Raw genomic sequence first — 25,399 nt, forward strand, 5'->3', positions numbered from 1 at the left:
ACCTTTCAGATGTGTGTGCAGCTTGTGACACATAGTTTAACAAGACATAGGTTCACATGACGCGCCAAACACGTATTTTGAAATGACGAGCCACACACATGATGGGTGACATGATGAGCTTCACATCGTGTGCCCTCGAAAATAAAGTCACCGACCGCCACTGCAAAGCAGTCATTTGAATATCAATAAGCACTGCACTGCAAAAAATGACTTTCTTACTGGGTATTTTTGTCTTGTTTTCAGTACAAATATAAAAAAAAATCTTAAATCAAGATGCATTTTCTTGATGAGCTAAACGACCTAAGATGATAAGTCTAGTTTTTAGACAAAAAACATGAAATTTAAGTGATTTTGTGCTTAAAACAAGCAAAAAATATCTGCCAATGCCATTTTGGTTGTTTTAGGCACAATTTACTTAAATTTGATGTTTTTTGTCTAAACTAAGTTCTTGAGTCATACTAAGACAAAAATACTAAGTAAGAAAGTCATTTTTTTTGCAGTGTGTCTATAAGTGAAAGATGTAAATATTCTTGAGGTACCGTGTAAAGAGAATATCTGCTTCATATTTTAAGGTGTGATAGATGTCATTGACGTTGTCCTCTGGAGAGATCTCATCACCTTCACTATAACCACACACACACACACACACACACACACACACACACACACACACACACACACACACACACACACACACACACACACACACACACACACACACACACACACACACACACACACACACAAACACATCTGATGACTCCACCATGATCCAGTTCAATATATAGCATGAGTGAAATATTCAACAATAATACAGTTGAGAAGTGATGATCTCACCTGGAGACCCTCAATGTGATCTGAATATAATTCAAGAAAAGCGTCTTGCTGAACTCAAACTCAAGACGAAAATACACCTGAAAGACAACACAATCACATCACAAAAATATTTAAAAATATTGAGTATTTTCTCTAAATAAAACAGATTGTTTATCTCTGATTGACAGCAGTAAATAGATGAGTCTAAAGAAGAGTCTAAAAACAAGCACAGAGAGAAACTCAATAAGGTGAAGAACAGATGAGATGAGACGGTTGGTATGTAAAGAATGAACAGAGAGGTTTATATTCATCTCCTTCTCAATGCCATAAACAAATCTCTGCACATGAAGTGAATTATGGGATTTCACTTCGTCTGTGATTTTCCACTGGCTGACTTGGGTCAAGGTCTGTCTGATACGTCACAATCCCAACGCTCTGTTTTCAGCTCCGACTTAACTTTTAACATCTGACATTTTTTCCAAATGATGTTATTTCCAAACGCACCACTAGCTAATATTACTTTCTATTTATATTTTTGTAAAGGGTCTCTGTTGACTTGTGATGAGTTTGAGTCTCACCTGAGCGTTTGACCTCATGAAGGGAGCACTGATGTTACAGATACGATAAGTGTTCAGACTGTCAAACTTCTGACACTCGATGTCAATATCTGAAGATGCCTGAAAGACAAACACAATCTCAGTTTGACTCTGATGTGTTCTGAGTTTCTTTATAGTTCTTGAATTCTTTTATATTTGTGTGAGATGTTATGGATGAGAGATGCAGACCTTCACCACCAGACTGGAGAAGATGAGGTTTGATGAATGTGTCACATGTAGAAGTGTGTTGTATGCGTTCTCTCCTCTGTTCTCTAAATGTGCATCCACCAGAACTCTCCTCCTGCTGGCTTCTATCAATCTCTCATTCATCTCTCTCATCGTCTGATGGACACACAGCGGCCACCCCGACCTCTCATCATGACCACAGAACTGCCTGAGACACACAGAAAGAGAGAAAGAGAGTGTTGTGTGTCTGTGTGTGCGTGTGTGTGCATGTGTGTGTGTGTGTGTATGTGAGGACAAACCTGTGATCTAATAAATCAGAGCTGCTTTGTAGGACGAGATTTGGAAGACACCGATCATCATCATCACAACCATTCCAGAATGGAAGCTAGAGAGAGAGAGAGAGAGAGAGAGAGAGAGAGAGAGAGAGAGAGAGAGAGAGAGAGAGAGTCAGTGGTGTATGGAAGAATACATGTAGATGAGTATAAATAGAACCAAGTGTGAAAATCTTGCAATATATACGCCAAATTCCACTTTGGCATGCATATGATACGCCAGTCCTTGCTATTCACTTATATGGCGAATCGTTTCATGTTGTTTTATTTATTGGTTTCGCAATTTTTTCTGTTTTTTAAACCATTTTCACTTGGGTTTAGGGTTAGATTTGAGTTTTGCTTTATGATGTTATTTAATATCCAGGTTTCTCCTTGTTTTTGTCTATACTTAAGCCATAATCGCTTGGAGTTGGGGTTAGAATTGGGGTTTGGATGTCATTTTTATATAACAATTTTATATAACCCTAAACCCAAGTGAAAATGGTAAAAAATGCAAAAACCAATAAATTAAACAACAAAAAGATGCACCGTTGCAGTGAATGGAAAGGACTGGCGTATCATATGCACGCCAAAGTGGAATTTGGCATATTGCACGATTTTTACACTTCATGCTATTTATATGCAACTCCTTGTTCAATAAGTAATAAGATTTTGTGTTTGTGTGTCTCACATGTGATGTCAGACTGGTGGGCCAGCCATCATCGAGCACCGGACCCTCCTGTATGTTTATCAGCTCAACATTTACACTAAAGATCAGTGGTTGTGTGTAATCTGTCACGTCATGTACAAACACAAACACATTTAATTATCTACACAATATCATTAACCTACACAAGTACTGCAACACACAAACTGTGTTTGAAATCTGCAGGGGCTATCAAAATTATATCTGTGACTGTAAAACATTTTACATCCTTGTACCCGGTATAACATTTTGCTTGATAAACATCGATTCTGTCTTTCTTTAAAATAAATGACACTTATTATTTTGTCATCTACTTTAGTTGAAGTGTGAACTAATGTAACCCATCTTGAATCATTTGGATGTGTTTATTAAACCTTATAAACTCACATGTACATGGAAGAAGACTTGTTGACAGTATTGTGTGTCCGGTTGTGTTGTGATGTCTCTGGACTGCAGGTCTGGATTATCAAACACAGCTCGAGGAAAATATCTGTTCTCCTCAAACCCACAGCTGGATCTCAGCGCTGAACACACACACACACACAGAGGATTTAAACACTCAAGTACTCATGCATTATAATTATCATACAGAAATCAATTAAAGTATTTATACACTAAACTCTCTTTACTGAACTGAAGAAAGTTAAACAGGTTTGATATGACATGAATCTTCTCTTTTTAAGTGAAACATTCAATTAAGGCAAACTATTAAGGATGATGACTTCATGACAGATGACCTTTCACCATCCTGATATTACCGACTGTTTTTGGATGTGACATTGGTGTTCGTGCCGTGATGTTGAGACAAACTGTGGCCAGCATGCAGGAGACCTCACGTCCGGCTCTGATACAGTCTTTATTAAACACGTTAACCTTTGATGGTTCAAAGTTCACACTGATCCCCACACGAACAACACTACGAGACCTGATCAAAAACCAGACAGGGTTAAGATTAATCCAGGACTAGGCATTAGTTATATTAGGTCATTTAAAGGGGCCATGTCACAAGACTTTTTTAAGATGCCAAATAAATCTTTGGTGTCCCCAGAGCACATATATGAAGTTTTAGCTCAAAATATCATATAGATAATTTATTATAACATGTTAAAATTGCCACTTTGTAGGTGTGTGCAAAAATGTGCCGTTTTGGGTGTTTCCTTTGAGCTGATGAAAGTCAAACACTGATCACAATGATGGTGGTTTGTTGCAATTAAAACTCATTTGTGCTTTTCTCTGCACTAAATGGCAGTGCTGGTTGGATAGTGCACATTAAGGGGCGGTATTATTATAATAAGAGCTCCTTATGACATCATAAGGAGAGCCAAATTTATTTTTTCATGTGCTTGTAGAGAATAGTTTACCAAAACTAAGTTACTGGGATGATCTTTATCAAATTTTCTAGGTTGATAGAAGCACTGGGGACACAATTATAGCACTTAAACATGGAAAAAGTCAGATTTTCATGCCATGGCCCCTTTAAGTAATTTTTACAAACATACTTTACAAAAAACTTTACTGGTGTGCATCTTTAGATAAAACAGTGGCACTGATATATATGTTAAAGGTGTTTTTTAATTAAGACAGCTCAAACATGCATTTTAGTTTGGGACTAAGATAAACCCTCACCGAGAAACCTCCCCTGAATGTTTAAATGTGTTAGTATGATTTAGTTATCGACATTAAAATGTCAATGCCTGTTGTTAACTACTGCATTCATTTATGTTAACCTATGCAACCTGATTATAAAGCGATTACAGACAGATACCACACTATGAGAAAACATTGATATTTTTCTTCTTGTTATGTGAACACTGTCTGCTTGAATATTTCTGTAAAATATGATTAAATGTTTTAGTAAATACTTTATATGTGAATTATTTGTAAACTCACCAAAGCAGAACTGCGGCCCCTAAAGAGCCCACGGACAGATCAATGAGTCCATCACTGTTTAAATCCATCACACCATGAACACTACGACCAAAATACTGCAGACCCGATGAAATATCACTGGCAGATATTCTCTGTGACACATACAAACAATACTTTACTAAATACATAAACAACTGAGTTATACAATATATAGAATACTAATATAAAAACTATTTATAAATCAAATACAGTATTGCATGTAAACTGAGGTTGGTGATGATGAGGTGAAATGACATCACAGCTATATCATGCATTTAAGTAAGATGTCATTTTTATTGACCAATTAGCATCCAGAACCGATAGTATGTAATGTTATATTTTTTTAAACATCATTGCTGTCTTTAACCTGTTTGTGTATGGGATGGATGTTGTTTTGTTTGCCATAGAACAGATAGATCGCCCCCTTGTGGTTTTCCTCCAGCGGCGCGCCCACCACCAGCTCACTGAAGCCGTCTCCATTCAGGTCCGGTAGAGTCGACATGGCCGCACCAAACCGAGAATCCTGAGTCTGTTCGGATGGACCAAGAGTGCCATCTGTGATAAAATGTCCCTGTAGAAATGAGAGAAAACGATCAAGAGGAACACAGCGTGAGAAAAGTGTTTTAGATGAGTCTGATCTGTCCTGACCTGCGAGTTAATGGTGTAGATATAGACACGACCCGTCTCCCAGCCTCTGTTGAAGTACATGGGAGCGCTGACCAGGAGAAGATCCGTCAGACCGTCATCATTCAGATCAACAGGTGCCAACTCACTGCCATAATACGACCCGATCTACAAAACACATCACCATCTGATACATCAATGAGATTTACTCAACACACAACACAAATGATGACTGTTTGATTTATGTTAAAGACATCTTTACTGCTGTGTCACATGCAGCCAAACGCCTGAAACTCTTTCACACCAACCAGAGAAACACTTCAGCAGACTCGGTGTTATTGGATCAGAGAGTTTAGTGAGGAAACTTCTTCCGTTACCTCAGACGTCTGAACTCACATTTCACTCGGACGCTTACAAACTTTAGAGAAGAGGAAAACGCTTTATAACATTCTTGTATTAATGAATCACACACATGCAAGTGCACACAAACACACACACACAGTCTGGTGCATAACAGGTTGATGGTTAAGTAAATATAACACGTTTCATTCACCTGGCAACTTAAAAAAAACGTCTGCGTGCATTCAACGCGGGTCACACACAGATGAGATGCAGATGGGCTTTAGAGACGTCTGCCATCTGAGTCTAGACCTTCACACAGCAGCCAAACACACACACACACACACACACACACACACACACACACACACACACACACACACACACACACACACACACACACACACACACACACACACACACACGCACACACACACGTTCTGCATTAATCTAAACCCTTCACAAAAAACATCACTGTCTGTCTCAGTGAGAGAAAGTAGCACAAAATAATACAGACAGACTGAGAAATCATTCAGAAAAAACCTGATGGTTTCGTTTAAGTGAGTTCAGGAAATCTGTGGCTGAATTTCTCCAGAAACATCCAGATATTCATATCAGTATTATTACAGTCACTGTTAGCTGTGAACTTATTTATGTTTAAGAGACATCTATGTACAGTATCTCTCTAACAGATATGAGATGATAAAGAGAGAGTATAATCAGATATCTATGCAGACAGGCAGTCGGGCATCTTCCCAAAACTCAGATCCCATCTTCACTATATGAGCATCTTCACTAACCAAATCTAACCTTGAATACTGATGATCTGAGATAAATGAACATGTTAACCTGTTGTCCGTATAGAGAGTAAAGCATCGTCAGGTTTCCTCTGTTGTTCAGGGTGAAGATCACAACTTTCCCTGTGTGATTGAATCGAGGAGCACCGGCAACGTACAGCTCCCCGTGTTGAGCCGAAACTACAGAGGACACCATGTACCCTTAAAAACATCACATAACAGCAAAAATAAATCTCTCATTCTGCTGAGAAAAGGCAGATCGGACAGCTTTCGAGATAAAAATATGGACAACAGGAGATGATGTCATGATCTACAGAATTCTATTTGTTACTGACTGAGGAGTGATTTTCTTACCCAGATAAGCTCCGTGGTTCTTCAGTTCCTCTGGGAACTCTTTCAGATAAGATGATTTGGGTGGGATGACTTTACCATGACGGGTCTCTTTCAGAACAGCTCCGTTCCAGTCATACGCCCCGACGGCACCCAACAGAATCCCATCCTGCAGACATCGATAATAAAACACTCGCAGCTCAAGTATTTAAAATCAATTCATTAAATACATCCAATATGGACATGACACTCAAATGATGTTTAAACGCAACACGGCTGCACATACAGTAATGATCAGTGTTGGGGTTAACACATTACAAGTAACGCGCATTACGTAATAATATTACTTTTCTGAAGTAACGAGTAAAGAAACGCATTACTTTTTAAATGAACACATTCATATTTGAGTTACTTTTTAAAAAAAGTAATGCAAGTTACTTTATTAGTTTAATTCAATTAAAAAATAGTCAAAATATGCACTCTATGCGTACATGCCTGTGTGCAAACAGTTTGAGTCAGAAAAAGTAACGCAAAAGTAACTAAAAAGTAACCTAACCATTACTTTCCATGAAAAGTAACTTAGTAATGCAATTAGGGAGTAACTTAATATAATGAATTACTTTTAAAATAACTATCCCCGACACTGGTAATGACACCGTTTACAAGAGCACTGTTGCTATGGTAACACAGTTAAGTGATGATTTGTACTGATTGTCGGTCATGTTTTAATATACCATGGTTAGTTATTAGTTTGTGTCATATTATTAATAGTAATATCCATAAATGAATCAAACATAAATATACACACAATCACACAACATTGAGAATTAAAAGGCACACAGAGTAAGACTCAGTGAGTATTATGGGATGTTGTGTTTTCCAGCAGTATAGCTGATGTGTAAAGAGTGTTTGCAGCTCAGAGCGCTCCTGCCAAAACTCTGCACCACATCTGAACCTCAAACAACTGCTGACCAACAACACCAAACTACAGCGCTCACAACTCAACTCAATGTCCAAGACTAACAAACACCACCACAAGTGCATCACAGTGATTTCAAGTGATTGTCATGGTGTTAACACGTGGTTGCTATGGTTCTAGGGTTTCCTGTGTGGTTATCAAAAGGATGTGGTTGCTATAGTAACCGTTTGGCTCATTGCTTCAGTGTCAGTTAATGAGAGTGTTTATCATCAGACTGAGAAGAAAACTCCTCAACAAGTCACAAACTAACATAAATCCCTGAATCTGCTCCAAAAAATACATTAAAGAAAGAAATATTGATATTTTCAGATGGAGAAACTCTGATTCTTGCATTCATTCGAGCACAGGCGTCATCTGAAACACTGTGTGCCAAAATCTTCCTCCTCATGCGATGTCGACGTGGACTCTTGAATGACTTCCACAGCACAATAAAGTCTCTGTGCAAACTGTTCCATTCACTTTATGAGTTGTGCTTGCTAAGACAAAGCCATGAACAAACATTAAATATTAAACTGTGTGCGACTTAAAACTGTAATGCAAGCAACTATAGTAGTGTCACCACACGGAGCATCATTCAGAACATCATCAGTTCATTTGTATTCAGAAGTATACAGGATCATGTTTTAGTCCCTTATTATAATCCTTTTCATCATTTCAAAAATGATATAAACCCTAGAAAGCTGTATGGTTTCACATTAGATTAGTAAAGTTTACATTAATGATCTGATAATTCACAGGTGTATTATTATTATTATAGCTAAGATCAACACTTAACATACGGTACATTAGTGTAATCTGTATTCTGTGGTTGGTTTCTCTTCCAGCGTCTAGTAAACACATTTCCATGCATCTGCCAGATGCTTTTATCATACAATGCATTTAAACTAAACTGACTTGATGCATTTCCTGCATTTAAACACATTGCTGCTATTCCTAAAGCAAACAGTTTTACAGATAAGGTTTAAGTAGTCAATAGTACACTGTAAAAAAAATCTGTAGAAATTTCAATGTTATTGCAGCTGGGTTCCCGGTAATTTACCGTAGATTTACATTTATGTTGTTTGCTGGCAGGAGTTTGTTCAAAGTTAAATACATTTTAAATAATAACAAGTCTTTATCTTTACAGAACAAAACCATACAATAACAGCCTCATGCAAAGCATTCTGGGAATCAGAAATCATCATCAACCTTTTTCTGTTTTTTGCTTCAGATTTTGTTTCCCAGAATGTTTCCCAGAATGCTTGATGCTGTTTTTTTAGTTTTACTCTGTAAAGACAAAGACTTGTAAATGTTTAATGTTCATTTAACTTTGAACACACTCTTGGCAGTAAATAACATAAATGTAAATCTACAGTAAATTACCGGCAACCCAGCTGCAATTTCTACGGAATGTTTTTACAGTGTAGTAATATTTATCAGCACCATTGTTTTGTCTTAAGAGGCACATCATTGATGTAAAATTTCAGTTCAGTTCACATTAGTTCAGTTCAGATGAGTTTAGTTCAGTTCAGTTCACATCAGTTCAGTTCAATTTACTTCAGTTTAGTTCAGTTCATTCCAGTTCAGTTCAGTTCAGTTCATTCCAGTTCAGTTTACATCAGTTCAGATCAGTTCAGTTCACTCCAGTTCAGTTCAGTTTAATTTACTTCAGTTTAGTTTAGATCACTTCAGTTCAGTTCAGTTCAGATCAGTTTAGTTCAGCTCAGTTTAGTTCAGTTCAGATCAGTTCAGTTCAGTTCACTTGAGTTCGGTTCACTTGAGTTCAGTTTAGTTCAGTTCACTTCAGATCAGTTCAGTTCAGATCAGTTCACTTGAGTTCAGTTCAGTTTAGTTCAGTTCAGCAGTCTATCCAGGTTGTAATGATGTTTGTAAGGTAAAGTACTTAAAAATCTGGCACCTCTTTAGTCGTTATAAAACTAAAGTGGTATAAAATAATTTACAATGTCAAGCCCAAACTAATAAACTGTTTTTTAAATTTCTGTTTTCATCTGGTTAACTTTAATTTGTTGTTGAAAGTACACTGAACTCTATAAAACAAAACTTACTCATTCCTTTAAATAATTTACTGCCATAAACAGAAAGAGGACAAAAGTCTCCATGACAAAGCCGTCACATGTACAAGTGCACATATAACACTTAAGGACAAGTGTGAGTGTCTGCAAGTGTGTATGTGTTTGTGCAAGTGTGTGTATGTGTTTTTGTGCGTGTGCGCAGGCCCGTCACTGGAAAAGCTTGAATCAATAAAACCATATGTGTTTTCTGGAGCAGGTTCCCCTGCTGAAGTCCAGAGAAAAACTTTCCAAGATAAAATCTTTCCTCTCAGATTGCCACTGTCAAAGTCTCTCCAGGGATACAACAAAGTTATGAATAAAATGTTATTTTTCTTGGGATACGCTGCTCCAGATCTTCACCTGAACAACATCACTCAGACTGAGAGCTTTATTTTCTCTTCCCTCCAGAGAGACTCTGAACTTTTACACATAAGCAAGACTTTAATGGAACCCAATTTAATGTTTGTGCCGAGCTTTAAAAGGACGCGGCTCAATTGAACATCCCCTCAGGCAGTAAACAAACCATACTTGAAATCTTTATTTTGACTGTGATGTTGTAGTTTGTGCTAATGGAAGAGTTTAAAACACCAGCAGAAAGAGCAAAATAACAACATTTCACACACGTCCCTAATAGAATTCTCCACACATTAGCCATGTGGTCAATATTTACATTTATCTGTTCTTCACTTACCTCCACGATATGTGAGGAGAAACCAGCCTGAGACATCTGCAAACCATAAGCTGTCTCATTCTGGATGATACCTGCACAAAGCCAAACAATACTCAGTTTTATTCACGGTGAATGACTCCATCAAAGATTCCTGAACTTGACAAAAAGATGAATGCAGCATATCAGTTTTGATGGAATATTATACCAAAGTCAAGTGTCGTACCCTCCAAACTGAAGATTTTCTCTCCCAGAGCATCCACGATATATTTAAGAGCAGATTCATCTGTCACGCTGAAGAAATGTTCCTCAGGATCTGTGGCTATGAATTTGATTTCTTTCAGAAACGCCTCAGGATTGATCCCTCTCCGATTATAGTAGCCAAGAACCTGGAAATGCATTTGAATATCCGAACCGTGAGACAGCGACCTGAGAAACTATCATCAGGTGTGATCCTGTCTAAACACAACTCAAGAATCTGATGTGGAGAACATCTGGAAGATTGTGTGATTGGAAAGAAGTGAAGTGAACTCACGGCAATACCATACAGGGTGATGTTGTCTTTCTCACTTTCCTCCACCGCGTCCTTTAAGTCTGGGCTGTCGTGCGACTCGCCGTCTGTGATCACAATGATGACTTTCTTAGCATCTGGACGACCTCCGCGTTGAAATGCTTTAGTTCTGTTTTAAACACACAAACTCACGCTTACAAAACTATACAAGGTAAGTCAATGCTTCTTTTGTGGGTTAACCGAATGTTAAAAGTGATATTTTGGATTAGCACAAACAAATGTCCCTCTTTTTAAAGTCCCGCCCTAAACACATCAGCCAACCCAATGTTTCTGATAGTTCAGTGATATCTGTCAGGTTTTATCAGTCAGTTAGATTTATTTACAGTATGTAGTACATCTAAAAACAACAACTAATGAATTTACATTAAAACTAAATTCAAATAAAACATGAGGAGACTCAAACACTATTAAACTAAGAGAAAAACATCTATTATAATTGTACCGTACCGAGCCACATTGATCCCGAGAGCCGTACGAGTTTCTTCTCCACCTCGCTGCTCGATGTTTTTAGCAGCGGCTACGACTTCATCGACCGTACGTAATTCACCCAGATGAAACTCATGGACGACTCGCTCTCCGTATTGAACTATTCCCACCTGAGAACAGAGAGAAAAACTTTGACTTGCTTTTAACTGTAACATTATTGGTAAATTATTTACAAATGCATTAAACTTTACTGTATGTATAGGCAGCAGGAATCACAGAAATAAACCCAACAGTGTGATCAGGTCTTGTGTTGTATCTGACTGAAGAGTATCTTATTTCACATTATACCACGGGTCTGTTGAATGCTGCATTCTGATTGGCTGAGAAATGTTCTATGGGTGTTGATTATTTTTCTGTAAACCGCACACCTAACTTGTCAAATTACTTAAAAATAGGCACCTGAGCAATGTTTGTGGTAACCGTGGTATAAGCGGAATAATTAACTCCGGTCCTTTGAATTATTTGAAAATAATGCACACCTGCGGTGTAACGGCATTACCACCTTGGTGTGCATTATTTTCTTATAATTCAATGGCCCGTCATCAATTATTCCTTACATAACAACCTGCTGACTGTACATTATACTGCGTATTACATTTAACCTCATTAATAAGGTAAGGAACATTAAATATTGATTTTAAATATTTTATTACCCCGTTTTTAACGAATGCAGGAAAACCTATTTATTTTTGACAAGACATTCAAACGTCAGGAACACATGATTTAGTTTAATCATTTGTAAATATTATAATGAATCTTTATGTAATATTAAACTGTATGTCAAAATGATTTTTAGCATCCGGGTTACCTTGAGTTATTAGTTTTAAGCAGTTGTTATTATGTAAGGATAATTAATGACCGTCTTTGAATTATTTGAAAATAATGCACAACCAATGTGGTTATGTGGAACAACGCAAAGCAGAGTTACACCAAGAGCGTGCATTATTTTCAAATCATTCAAAGGAGTAAATTATTCCACTTATACCACGGTTACCACAAACATTGCACTAGTGGTTATTTTAAGACATTTGACAGGTCAGGTGTGCGGTTATTGAAAAATAATGCATACCTGTGGAACATTTCTCAACCAATCAGAATATAACAGACCCATGGTATAACTGGGAATAACAAACCTGCAAATGACACAACTGGCCAAGCAGAATCAAGCATTCCAAATGTAATAAAATGTACAATTAAACTGTATAATATTTTAAATATGTGACACTGTTGTCTATTACTGGAGAAATAATTGGATTTGTTTGTAATGTAAAGATTAGAGATACTGAACCTCACAAGAACAATGGCAAGTATATTTTTGTAAAATCCAATATGTAAAGTTTAAATTGATATTTAACTCTTTCCCCACCATTGAGAAAACGCTTCTCTGCCAATGACGAGTTTTTCCGGCTTAACTTATAAAACACTGAAGGACAGCTCACGTCAAACTTTTTTTTGTTTGAAATGAGAGGGTCTGTTCTTTCATTTGATATAGTGTATTGTATTGTTTATATATTTAAAGAAGAACATTTTCTGAAAGACATCAAACTTTTGTGAAAATAATAAAAAAGCTGGCGTTGGCTGGCAACTTTTTTTTAAATTGCTGGCGGGGAAAGAGTTAAAGTCGCTTTTTACTGAATCTTCAGACACACCTGGATCTGTCCTGGACCAATGCAGAACTTCTGTAGGACATTTATGAGGAAATCTTGAACCTCATACCAGGGGTAGATGGAGTTTGATCCATCTAACACAATCACTATGTCCATGTAAGTTTCACATCCTGCAATAAAAATGTTTATGTTAATACAAGTACATGAAAGCAAATATTAAACTATAAATTAACTAACATTACATTATATGTGAATTTTTACCAATGACAATGTTTGTATATTCTCTTTAAATATCAGCTGATATAGCAGATCATACTCGGCAGGGTTTTGTATAAGAAAAGAGTTTATTCAGAAGGTTTGGTATGATTTACCACAGTCTGATGAGATAAATGTATTATTTCATTACTTTGAAATGCTGGAGCGATGCTGTAAGTGAAGTTAAATGTGCTGTTGACTCTGGAGCAGACACCTGTGCTGTAATATGAACTTCCACATTCATGAGACCACAGCGGACCACACACCTGAAATACATCACAATCCAATCCCTCAAAAACATTTTGTCGTTCTTAAATTATCATTATAGGAAAATCTTAATATATAATGATTATAGCTAGTCTGCCCTAACTGTATATTACCATCCATAAATATACTTGAGCTCAATTTGGATATCATCTGTATATAGTCTGTCTAAATTACAGTAGATAATGATGATGTGCTTTGAGTAATAGTAACACACTTACCACAAAGCTGTTGTCTTTGGGATTAGATGTAAGAGTCATTCCTAACCTCATTCCATCTTTACGCTCAGACACATTCTTCATGGAAATCTTTCCTTTGAAACAATCAAAAACAAAAAGCATTATATCACAAAAATCAACACCATCTGATATTGTAATTGGACCGATAATATGATACAGCAATCGGTATGATACCGTATTCGGAGTGATGACGCAGCACAACAGCCAGTATGATACCGCAATAAAAGTTTGATATTGTAGCCAGAGGCCGATGATTTAACGCAATAGCCAGTATGACACCGTATCTGAAGAGAAGATGCAGCACAACAGCCCGTATGATACCGCAATAAAAAGTCTGATACCGCAAAACAGGCAGATGAAACAGCACAATAATCAGATCAATACCACATTTAGGCTGACGAAATTACGCAATAGTGAGTTTGATACTGCAGTTGGAATGATAACATGATACAGCGATCAGCATGATACTTTAATCGGAGCGATGATGTAGTACAACAGGTAGTATGATACCGTAATAAAAAGTTTGATACCGCAATCAGGCTGCCGACAAAGCATAACAGCCAGCACAATATCTCAATAATCAACATAATACTGTGGATGAAATACTGCCATAATCAGATTGATATCGCATTCAGACTGACGAAATTACGCAATAATAAGTTTGATACTGCAATTGGACCGTTAATAGCGTTTATAATGATATCATAATCAGAGTGAAGACGCAGCACAATACGTTTTGGCTGTTGCAGTACTGCAATCTGACCAATGATATAATACAGTAATGAGATACCCAGATTCAGTCGTGTGCAGTTGGTCAGAGGTTTGTTATCTAGTGGACATCTGTAGACATCACCCGTCTGCTGTTTACTGCTGTTCTCAAAAGGAGCACCAACTAAGAGCCTGAAATACAAATAAATAAAATATTGATATGAATTCACAGATTATTTCTTCATAAATATAACCAGGCTTGTTTAATTAAGCTACTTTAATTGCCAAATGTATCATCTACTCATTAGTTAAGGAAAACATTACAATTAGTGTGTAAGGTAGTAAATAAATCCAAACAATTATTTGATAAAAACACAAACAGGATCACAAGTTCAACATTCCAGCAGCGTTCCGAGATTCCAATCGAAGTTCCTTTACTGTCACGACACGGAAGGAGAGAGAGGACGCAAACGCAAAGTTCAAAAATAAATAACATTTAATAATAAAACACGAGGGATAAGATTGTGAATACGATGAACACAGGAACATCCAAGACAGGGAACAGACGGGGTAGCAATGACAATGATCCAGCAGTGAGCAAACAGAAGACAGAGGTATATATACACACACAGACTAAATGACAAACAGGTGTGATGAGGCAGGTAATTAATCAATGAATGTCCAGGTGATAACAATCGGAACAGAGACAAGACATGACACGGATTAACCGTGACATTACCCTCCCCTCTACGAGTGGCTACCAGACACTCACATAAAACAACAAAAACAAAGTCTGGTAGCGAGAGTCCAAGGGAGGGGTGGAGGGCTTGGGGACCCTGGCGAAGCCGGCAGCCGCCGGGATGAGACCAACAGGACGGTTGGCCGGACTGCGCCAGGAGAACCGGAGCGATCGCTCCGAGAACAGAGGCAGACGAATTACCCCCCTCCTGGGAATCGTCGACGATCAGATGCCCCCGGAAATCATCTCCCATCCCCTCGCGGAAACGGAGACCCTCGGTAGCCACCCCGGGGAAATGATCGGGCGTGGTCCGTTCCGGATCCCCCTGCGAGCAGGATGGTGGTCCTCCGAGGGACCGTCGACGACGACTCAACCGTTGGGGGACCGCCTGGGCCGATCCTCCTCTCGCAGGAGCGAGCGATCGCTCACGGTGGTCCCCAAGAGACATCGGGGCTGATGGGGAATGAACCCCGATGTCACTACTCCCCCTCGACGAAACTCCTGGGGGAGCCGCCCTCCGTGAACCTGCTGCGTCCAGTTTGGCTGGATCATTCTGTCACGACACGGAAGGGTTGTAAGGACAGGACGCAAACGCAAGGTTCAAAATAAATAACATTTAATAATAAAACACGAGGGATAAGATTGTGAATACGATGAACACAGGAACATCCAAGACAGGGAACAGACGGGGTAGCAATGACAATGATCCAGCAGTGAGCAAACAGAAGACAGAGGTATATATACACACACAGACTAAATGACAAACAGGTGTGATGAGGCAGGTAATTAATCAATGAATGTCCAGGTGATTACAATCGGAACAGAGACAAGACATGACACGGATTAACCGTGACAGATTCACTTTGTTCTGAATGCTCTGTCATGTTGTGTTAACATCAGCTTAGAGAAATGATGGTTTAAGTAGACGTTCTTCAAATAACTGTCTGAGGATAGACTAAACCTTCTCTACGGGTAACGATGCATTCCAACAGTGAGGTGCATTGTGGGAACTGAACACAGAAAATAAATAAAAAACAACAAATGTCCAAAACCCTTTTAAAGCCCACCTTAGCAGTCTGGTGACCCGCCAGGACCAGCAATCGTCCTTAAACCGCTTCAAGCTGTTTTTCTTAAAAGGTTTTGTATTAAAGGTTTGTGAATTGATTGGCAGAAGAGAGGAATGTCAACATTGATATGAAGGAATTTCACAGGCCAATTTCTGGGATGTGGTTTGTGTTTGAATTGGATCTGATTGTGAAAATCTTAAACGTTCTGTAGAAGCTGGAAAAACCTTTATGCTTTTGGGCTCGTGTCATGTGTGTGATGTTTTTCTTCTATCAGGGAGTAAATGTCACGACAGGGTTGGAGAGACAGGACGCAAACGCAGAGTTCGAACCAATAAATAACATTTAATAATAAAACTGGAAACAAAACACGAGGAGTAAAATAACAGGCATCCAAGTAACACAGGAACATCCAACGTGAACAGGAACAGACATGGAAGTAATGACAATGACAATCTACCGGCAACCGGTGTGACAGAAACAAGGCATATAAATACAAAGACAATTAAACATAAGACAGGTGTGGTGTATTGGCTTAATGAGTCAATGAGAGTCCAGGTGAGACGGATCAGTGCAATACACAAAACATGACACGGACTAGCCGTGACATAACCCCTCCCTCTACGAGTGGCTACCAGACACTCAAATAAACACAAAACAAAAACAAAGTCTGGTAGCAAGAGTCCAAGGGAGGGGTGGAGGGCTTGGGGAACCTGGCGAAGCCGGCAGCCGCCGGGACGAGACCAACAGGAACGGTTGGCCGGACTGCGCCAGGAGAACCGGAGCGATCGCTCCGAGAACCGAGGCAGACGAATTACCCCCCTCCTGGGAATCGTCGACGATCAGCTGCCCCCGGAAGTCATCTCCCATCCCCTCGCGGAAACGGAGACCCTCTCTCGGTAGCCACCCCGGGGAAATGATCGGGCGTGGTCCGTTCCGGATCCCCCTGCGAGCAGGATGGTGGTCCTCCGAGGGACCGTCGATGACGACTCAACCGTTGGGGGACCGCCTGGGCCGATCCTCCTCCCGCATGCTCGCGGGAGCGAGCGATCACTCACGGTGGTCCCCAAGAGACATCGGGGCTGATGGGGAATACACCCCGATGTCACTACTCCCCCTTGACGAAACTCCTGGGGGAGCCGCCCTCCGTGAACCCGCTGCGTCCAGTGCTGGCCGGTAGATTCTGTCACGACAGGGTTGGAGAGACAGGACGCAAACGCAGAGTTCGAACCAATAAATAACATTTAATAATAAAACTGGAAACAAAACACGAGGAGTAAAATAACAGGCATCCAAGTAACACAGGAACATCCAACGTGAACAGGAACAGACATGGAAGTAATGACAATGACAATCTACCGGCAACCGGTGTGACAGAAACAAGGCATATAAATACAAAGACAATTAAACATAAGACAGGTGTGGTGTATTGGCTTAATGAGTCAATGAGAGTCCAGGTGAGACGGATCAGTGCAATACACAAAACATGACACGGACTAGCCGTGACAGAATCTTCTGTCATGTTCGTTTTGATTAATATGAGCAGCAAACAAGGTGTTAGAAGTACGGCAGAGTAAACAGCTTTGCTGATAGATAAACCTGTCCGTTTAAAATAGTTTTCAGGTTTTATTTTTATTTATGTAACCCCATTAAAACACATCTGCTACCAAGCGCGGCTACAGTAATATCATGCATTGCTTTAAACGGTTAACCTACTTTTAACATTTAACTTATGAACAAAACAAAACTGCACTGATATATGAGAATCCTCAGTTAAAAGTCATCTGTGAACTCTTCTGTGAGTATCGGTGACTCTGTGCTGGCAACTAAACGTCTCAGACTCAAATCCAATCAGCTGTCTGAACAAAAAGCACATTTGAGAAACTGAATTTGTACAAATCTGTTTTGAAATCAAACTATGATTGGATTTTGAGAAATGTGTTTTAGTGTTCCCAGATATTACAGCGCTAAACAGATCAGATTTCATCATGTGCACAAAAGAATAAAGATTTTGAGTTTTGAGACAAAAAAATTAAGGCCGAGTATCAAGTTCATCCTCTATAGTATCGGCTAACAAATCTTACTGTATTTACTTTCAGTGCTGTATTTAATTATTATAAAGTTCAAATAAGACCCTTACTGGAAAGAGTTAAAAAGGTCTCCATTAACTACAACAACAACAACAACAATAAACAGTTTATTAACTATTAATAAACATTCCTCCCAAACAACATTGCTGTAGTTATGCCGCTGACTGATGTTATTTACCGGCAACAGTTTGTTCAAAGTTAAATGAACATTAAACATTAACAAGTCTTTATCTTTGCAGAAGAAAACTATAAAATAAAAGATTCATGCAAAGACATTTTTTTCTTCAGATATTGTTTCCCAGAATGCTTTGCATGATGCTGTTATTGTATAGCTTTATGTAAAGTTATGTTTAATGTTCATTTAACTTTGATAAAACTGTTATTGCCAGTAAATAACATCAATGTATATCTACAGTAAGTTAACAGCTGTCATTTCTACACTGTAATAAATTTGCTGTAATTATGCAGATGGTTGCCAGTAACTTACTGTAGACGATAAAAAACTAAAAATGTTTCATGTTCATTTAACTTTGAACAAACTGTTGCCAGTAAATAACATAAATGTAAAATCTACAGTAAGTTACTGGCAGCTAGTTGCCAGTAATACCCAGTAATAGCGTAATTTCTACAGAACATGTTAACAGTGTGGCTTTGGATAAATGCTTTGTAAATCTCATATGTACACCATTCAAAAGTTCAAAGATCTTTTTTGAGCTCTTATTTTTCTTCATTATTCAATCCAAGTCATTGATTATAAAACAATGTTTTAAATAAAAATTGAGTTAAAAGAAATGTTTTTGTCTACAAACGTAATTTGAAACATTTAAACACATCTTCAGATTAAAAGATTTTTAAGAATGTGGTGTTTCACAACTTTGTAAGAGTATAGTGTACACAGATGAATCCTAACATCCTCAGGACTTAAGGAACATTCAACAAATGAAAACCAAAACAAAATTCCTCTCAGTCTTTTCCTGCACAGTAGTAAATCTCATTCCAGAAGGACGCGTGCGTGGTGTCTGAGATGAGATGCACAGAAGGGGGTTTGGGAATTACAAGCCACAACACACATAGTTTCCAGAACAAACACTCGCAGACGAGTACAAATACTTTCCACTTATTTACCTGTGGTGGACATCAAAGATTTCTGACTGCTGTGTGACCGTGACTTATTTATCAAACCTCACGATTAAACAACAGGAAGCTGACGTCCGGATTTGTGGTGAAGTTAATGATGTTGATTCTTTTGTGTCTAGAGTTTTACGACTCCAAAACAATAGCCCGGGTTTAAAAGCCTATAAACACTGACAGGCTAACGGTTAAGTTTAGTTTATTAGATTTACAGTAAAGATTTTCATGGGTTACAGTAAAGTGGCAGGGCATTGTTTGCTCAACTCAACTGAACGTCAGATGTTAACGTTTAACATTCTTCACCATGCATAACTTTGGTGATCTATGAGAGATCTGCAGGTACAGGTCAGATGAGAAATAAACAGATCTTATGTTTTATTACCCATAAATCTCTGCAAACACTAACAGGAGTTGATGCTTGATTTAGCATTGCGAAAGTGAAATGTCTTTGTGCTGCTGGGATCAAATCTGAGACGTTATCTCTGCCAGCAGACGGCTGAATGTGTGTGTGTGTGTGTGTGTGTGTGTGTGTGTGTGTGTGTGTGTGTGTGTGTGTGTGTGTGTGTGTGTGTGTGTGTGTGTGTGTGTGTGTGTGTGTGTGTGTGTGTGTGTGTGTGTGTGTGTGTGTGTGTGTGTGTGTGTGTGTGTGCGATTACATTTCACAGCAGTGTTTCATCTGGAAAAACATTGACGATATATACAAATATTCAAACAGCTACTCGAGATCTGCTTTTTATCCTGCTCAATGATTTGAAAAATCACAAGTGAGATCTCAAACTTTTCTCTTTCAATGTGATAAAAATGTAAATGCTTCTCAGATGTTTCTCTTGAGAGAAAGTGCTCACTAATATCATGAGTGTCCGTCTCATAAACGTCTCCATTAAAGTAAAAGAAACTTCAACATCTTAAAAAGAAATTCTCCAAAGAAATCACAATATAAATACTGATGTCCTGCTGAATAAAACCAGCATCAAACCAGCATGGACCAGCATGGGAATTATGCTGGTCTATGCTGGTTTGATGCTTGTTTAGCTGGTGGTCACCAGCATACCAGCACCAAAACACAACATATGCTGGTCTTGCTGGTATGGTTTTTTTCAGCAGGGTGATCTGAGCTTTACTGTCCACATTTATATTACCCCTTACGAAAATGAACCATGGTTTTATTGTGGTAAAAGTATAGTAACCATAGTTTTTTTTTGTGTTAACTGTAGTAAAACCATGGTTAATTTTTGTAAGGGACAGCTCTAAACTCATGTGACTCGTGATTGTCTTTTATTTTTTCAAGAGGAGAAACATCTAAAACAATGAACCTCAATGAAACATCGCTAAGAAATCTGTGAGATATGAACGTTATATGAGGAATGAAAGAGCAACATCTGAGCAATAAGTCTCTGGGGTTTTTTAAGGTCCACATTGACTTAGTTGAGAGTATAGAGAAGATCTTAAAGATGAAATCAGCTCACCATTTCTGGCCTCCGGCTTCATGCTGTTGAACCGTATATCCAAATTGAGCCTCCTTTGAACCCTGGATGATTCGTGCATGTCGTGTGTCGATATTAAAGCACGTCTGAGGCCCTAAAACAAAACAACATAAAGATTTTATTCAAATTATTCAAACAGTTCATGGACAGACTTTACATATTACAAACAAAACAGAAAACCTGAATCTTAAATCTGACAGGAACACAGTTAATCTGTAAGATATTCAGAGTTTTATTTGTCAACAAACTGAACTAGTCTGCAGGTATAAAAACCAAACACTGTAACAAGTTCAACACACCAATTTCTAAAAGATTCGCTTCACGTTTCGGAAACTTGTAACAATCACATTTGGCATGAATTCATTGAAATAGCAGCGTTTGCATGAATGGATCATTAACAAAAGGTTTAAATGTTAGAAAATGTAAAAGACTTTCATCAGTGTGGGGTCTAGAAGTCACAATTCATCTCACACGATAAGATAACTGAAGAAAAACATTCACGAAAAAATAAGAAAATATCAAAGGCAATTCCTTTCCTCTCAATCTCAACGGCAGCAGCTTCTGGATTTCATTAAAATATTTATCTGGAAAGGTCACTTGGATGAGAGGAAGGAATATAGGATCACAGAAACTGTGTCACATCACCTTTCAAGTTTAATTTCCTCAGGAAAGGTTTCCTCTGACAGGAAATAAGAAAAACAACTCAAGACCACTTCTTAAAAATCAGCATTTCCTTCAAGATTCTCATAAAGTCAGACTACAATCTGATCACATCTATAAACGCAAATAATGAAGATATTATTTCTCATAAGCAGTCCGATGCTTGATGTAAATTTGGTTTGGAGAGATTTATTTTGTCATCTTGTTAATCTGGAAACTTTGTTTACGTTTCCTGATCGTGTCTTTACAGCCCAGTCTCCTGACAATGCGTATAAATAGCACGAAGTGTAAAACTCGTGCAATACATACGGCAAATTCCACTTTGGCGTGCGTGTGATACGCCGGTCCTTCCCGTTCACTTGGATGGGGCATCTTTTTTTGTTGTTTTGTTTGTTGGTTTCTCAGTTTTTTTGCTGTTTTTTTTGCCATTTTCGCTTGGGTTTAGGGTTAGAACAACTTTTTGTTATTTAAAAATGACATCCTAACCCAAACCCCAACTCTAAACCCAACTCCAAGAGACAATGGCTTAAATATGGACAAAAACATTGAGAAACCTGTATATTAAATAACCTTATTTAGCAAATCTAAAATCTAACCCTAAACCCAAGCGAAAATGGTTTAAAAGACAGAAAAAAATTGAGAAACCAATAAATAAAACGACAAAAATAGATGCCCCGTTTAAGTGAATGGGAAGGACTTGCGTATCATATGCACGCCAAAGTGGAATTTGGCGTATGTATTGCACGAGTTTTACACTTCGTGCTATTTATACGCAACCTCAGGAGACTGGGTAGGTCTTTATGCATATTAGCCAGAATAACATATGAGCAAATAACAGATGCCTTTCTCACCCCTACAATTGTAAAATTAAGAAAACCTTTACATTTTTGTGAATTTGGGTGACCTGTTGTAACAACATGCCCCAGAAAACATTTACTATCTGCTTTACTTACCCATGGCTGATTTGAAACACTTTACATAAAGGCAACAACTCACAAATGAAATAAAACTATTAGAAATCTGATCCGAGTGTTCAAACCAAGAGACTCCAAAAATATGATTCAAACTGGATTTCTAAACCACACATGAATGTGCTTTGGATCAGCATAGTAAACATAGGATTTTGTGTGGTTGTCAGTCTACTGTTCAGAACACAAACAACAGTATGGCATAAACACAAACCTGATATAAAAAAGAGACAATTGGATCGATTCTGACTCTATAGACCTCACACTAGACCTACACAGTGGTTTTGATTAAAGTGAAAGTAGGTTAAATCTGTATTTACTCATGAACTTGGAATAAACCAGTGCAAGTCCAGATACTTCCTGTTCAATCAGCCAATCACAACCTGCTCCAAGTGTTGTCACGGTAACACAAACATATTCAACCTCCACATTCAGATTTTACAGCTGCCGCACATTACAGCAAAATCAAATCTTACTCTTCTGTGACAGCTGTTGGGTTTAAATGTGATTGTATTTATTAAAAATATGACCAAGAACTGTGTCCTTTATCCAGAGAAACACTTAAAAATACCCCAAACACTTAAACACACGCATCAAATCATTAATGGAAAGCATTCACGTTGAAGACAAGAATGCATTTTCCATTTGAAAACATTTTACTTCATTTCATTTTATTGAAAGGAAACTTTTATGATCTCCTGTCACTCAAGCAGTGTAATGAATCTATACTGGATGATAAATTTAAACACAACACATCAACATATCACACGCTGAAGGTCCTGTAAAGTGCCAATATCCAAGAAATAATAATCAAGGTTTGAGATTGATATTAGTGATTTACAAAAGCACATTATAGAGACAAATCAAAGAAATAAATACAAATCCATAATGAAATTGATTTACACAACATATGTGTATTTTGTCTTCATCTATACATTCAGGTCCAGACGAGAACAGAACAAGAAAGTTAAACTGTTATTATGTTGCCTAAAGAAACTCCATCACCCCTCACACAAAAGCAAATTAATGACACACAACATCACATCTGTAATGCATTACTGTGAGGACACATCTGTATCTGTATCTGAATCAATCCTAAGTGTCTGTCAATATCTACTAACTATGAAAATATATATATAAGTTTTGGAGAGCAGCAGTAATTTAATATATTTATCAGTATTGCAATGTCAAAAATTCATGAACATTGAGTCATTAGAAATCTTCTCCTGCATGTCAGAGTCGCTGTGATCCTGGATCAACGTTTTAATCAAAGATACCCCAACCTACCCTTAACTCAAACCCTAACCATTTAAACCCTCAAATTAGTGTGAAATAATAGTTTGAGGAGTATTTCTTAAAAGCCCCTAACCCAATCCTAAAACTAAATCTAACATGCACACTAATCTTAATCCTGCAATCTGATTGGTTATTGAAAATGTTGATGCAGGATCACATCTTACTTGGTGAAATCACGTTCAGCGCATGGGTCAGTGTCAACCAGGTGAGATCTAATGATGAAGGCTGTTTTAATGAGTGCTCATTAAATCTTCATCATGGGAAATAAACCCCAGCACAGATTCTCCAGAAGCAAAAGTTAATTCAAACCCAAGATATTTTCATTCATTACTCTGTACTCTGTAACCTGCTCCAGTCACAACATCCGCCTCATTAAATTTCCACTGGATTTCCTTCTGTGACACGCAAGCATCTTGAGTTACTTTATCAACCACAGCTGTGAACCAGGAGCAAATATACCAGACAGAAATAAAATCTTCTTCTGGATCATTTAGTCTGACTGTTTGTTTGATGAAGGTGTCTGACCATATGCATCACATCTGTCTATTAGTATCAAATATACACACAATAGATGAGTGTGCACACACCTGAACAACACACTTTCATGAAGTCACACACAAACGCTTTAAGAGATAAAAGTGACACAAACTGACCTGGCAGCAGAGAGCCGATCCAGAAGAGCAGAATATGAAAGTTCTCCATCATGAAATGAATGTGTTCAGCTCCTCACAGCAGAATGAGTGAATCGAGAAGAACAGAAGAGCTTCATCACAAGAGGAGGAGCTCACAGTAGATACCAGCAGAGACAGAGAGAGAGACACAGAGAGAGAGAGAGAGAGAGAGACACAGAGAGAGAGAGAGACCTCCAAATACACAGAGAAGAGAGAGATTATGCCAGATTATTTCATAAAGTGGAAAACAAAATTCTGCTTGTGGACTTCATTGAGTGGTGAAAATGATGCTACTAAACTGGTTACCTGTGTACTGTAAGTGAGTCAGCTGATTCAGCCGTTGATGCTTTAACTCTTTTAATGCACATTCCTGGTACACACATTAATTATTACAAATGATTTATGTTTTAGTTTGCTTTGCCTTTGAGATGATTTTTTAATGTAATGTTAATCCATATAGCTGTGTGTGAGATGTTGGTTGTGCCGTATTCATCATGTCAGAAGTCCACAGAGTCATTTAATGATGATTCTTTATTCACTAACTACAAAAGCGTTTACTAAAAGTGTGTCAGATAGTGATTCAGTGATCCTGGAATCCAGTGAATATTCTGGTAGGCAGCTGCTGAAGAGGAAATAACAATGACCGCAACACAAGACGTCCTGCATTATAGCATCACACAATTACACCTGCAGGCACTAAAGAGCGACGCAAATAACATCAGAGTCTAAATAACTCATTTAACATAAATAAACATGCATGTAATGAGGAAACATCTCATGTCATTTAAAAGCCTTTAATGTTTCAGAAAAAAATCATGCATATTAATCCAGATCATCTGAACGATTGTTGCACCAT

General features: G+C 38.1%; 1 protein-coding gene across 1 annotated transcript in view; it reads right to left on the reverse strand.

Moving 5' to 3' along the window:
- The window catches only part of itga11b (integrin, alpha 11b), a 29,929-nt gene extending 5,257 nt beyond the window's left edge, over positions 1-24,672 (reverse strand). The window contains exons 1-23 of the mRNA XM_073869042.1: positions 24,526-24,672; positions 20,931-21,042; positions 14,523-14,632; positions 13,715-13,806; positions 13,381-13,495; positions 13,017-13,144; positions 11,329-11,477; positions 10,846-10,990; positions 10,537-10,699; positions 10,335-10,405; positions 6,638-6,782; positions 6,336-6,484; positions 5,172-5,315; positions 4,891-5,094; positions 4,506-4,636; positions 3,374-3,540; positions 3,002-3,139; positions 2,601-2,710; positions 1,898-1,983; positions 1,602-1,806; positions 1,395-1,493; positions 838-914; positions 540-623 (exon numbers count right to left, since the gene is read on the reverse strand). Coding sequence (XP_073725143.1) covers positions 540-623; positions 838-914; positions 1,395-1,493; positions 1,602-1,806; positions 1,898-1,983; positions 2,601-2,710; positions 3,002-3,139; positions 3,374-3,540; positions 4,506-4,636; positions 4,891-5,094; positions 5,172-5,315; positions 6,336-6,484; positions 6,638-6,782; positions 10,335-10,405; positions 10,537-10,699; positions 10,846-10,990; positions 11,329-11,477; positions 13,017-13,144; positions 13,381-13,495; positions 13,715-13,806; positions 14,523-14,632; positions 20,931-21,042; positions 24,526-24,577 — 2,876 coding nt within the window. The 5' untranslated portion in view covers positions 24,578-24,672. The remainder of the gene's footprint in view (positions 1-539; positions 624-837; positions 915-1,394; positions 1,494-1,601; positions 1,807-1,897; positions 1,984-2,600; positions 2,711-3,001; positions 3,140-3,373; positions 3,541-4,505; positions 4,637-4,890; positions 5,095-5,171; positions 5,316-6,335; positions 6,485-6,637; positions 6,783-10,334; positions 10,406-10,536; positions 10,700-10,845; positions 10,991-11,328; positions 11,478-13,016; positions 13,145-13,380; positions 13,496-13,714; positions 13,807-14,522; positions 14,633-20,930; positions 21,043-24,525) is intronic.
- Positions 24,673-25,399: the final 727 nt, after the last annotated feature.

Source organism: Misgurnus anguillicaudatus, chromosome 6 (genome assembly GCF_027580225.2).
Source record: "Misgurnus anguillicaudatus chromosome 6, ASM2758022v2, whole genome shotgun sequence".
NCBI lineage: Eukaryota > Metazoa > Chordata > Actinopteri > Cypriniformes > Cobitidae > Misgurnus > Misgurnus anguillicaudatus.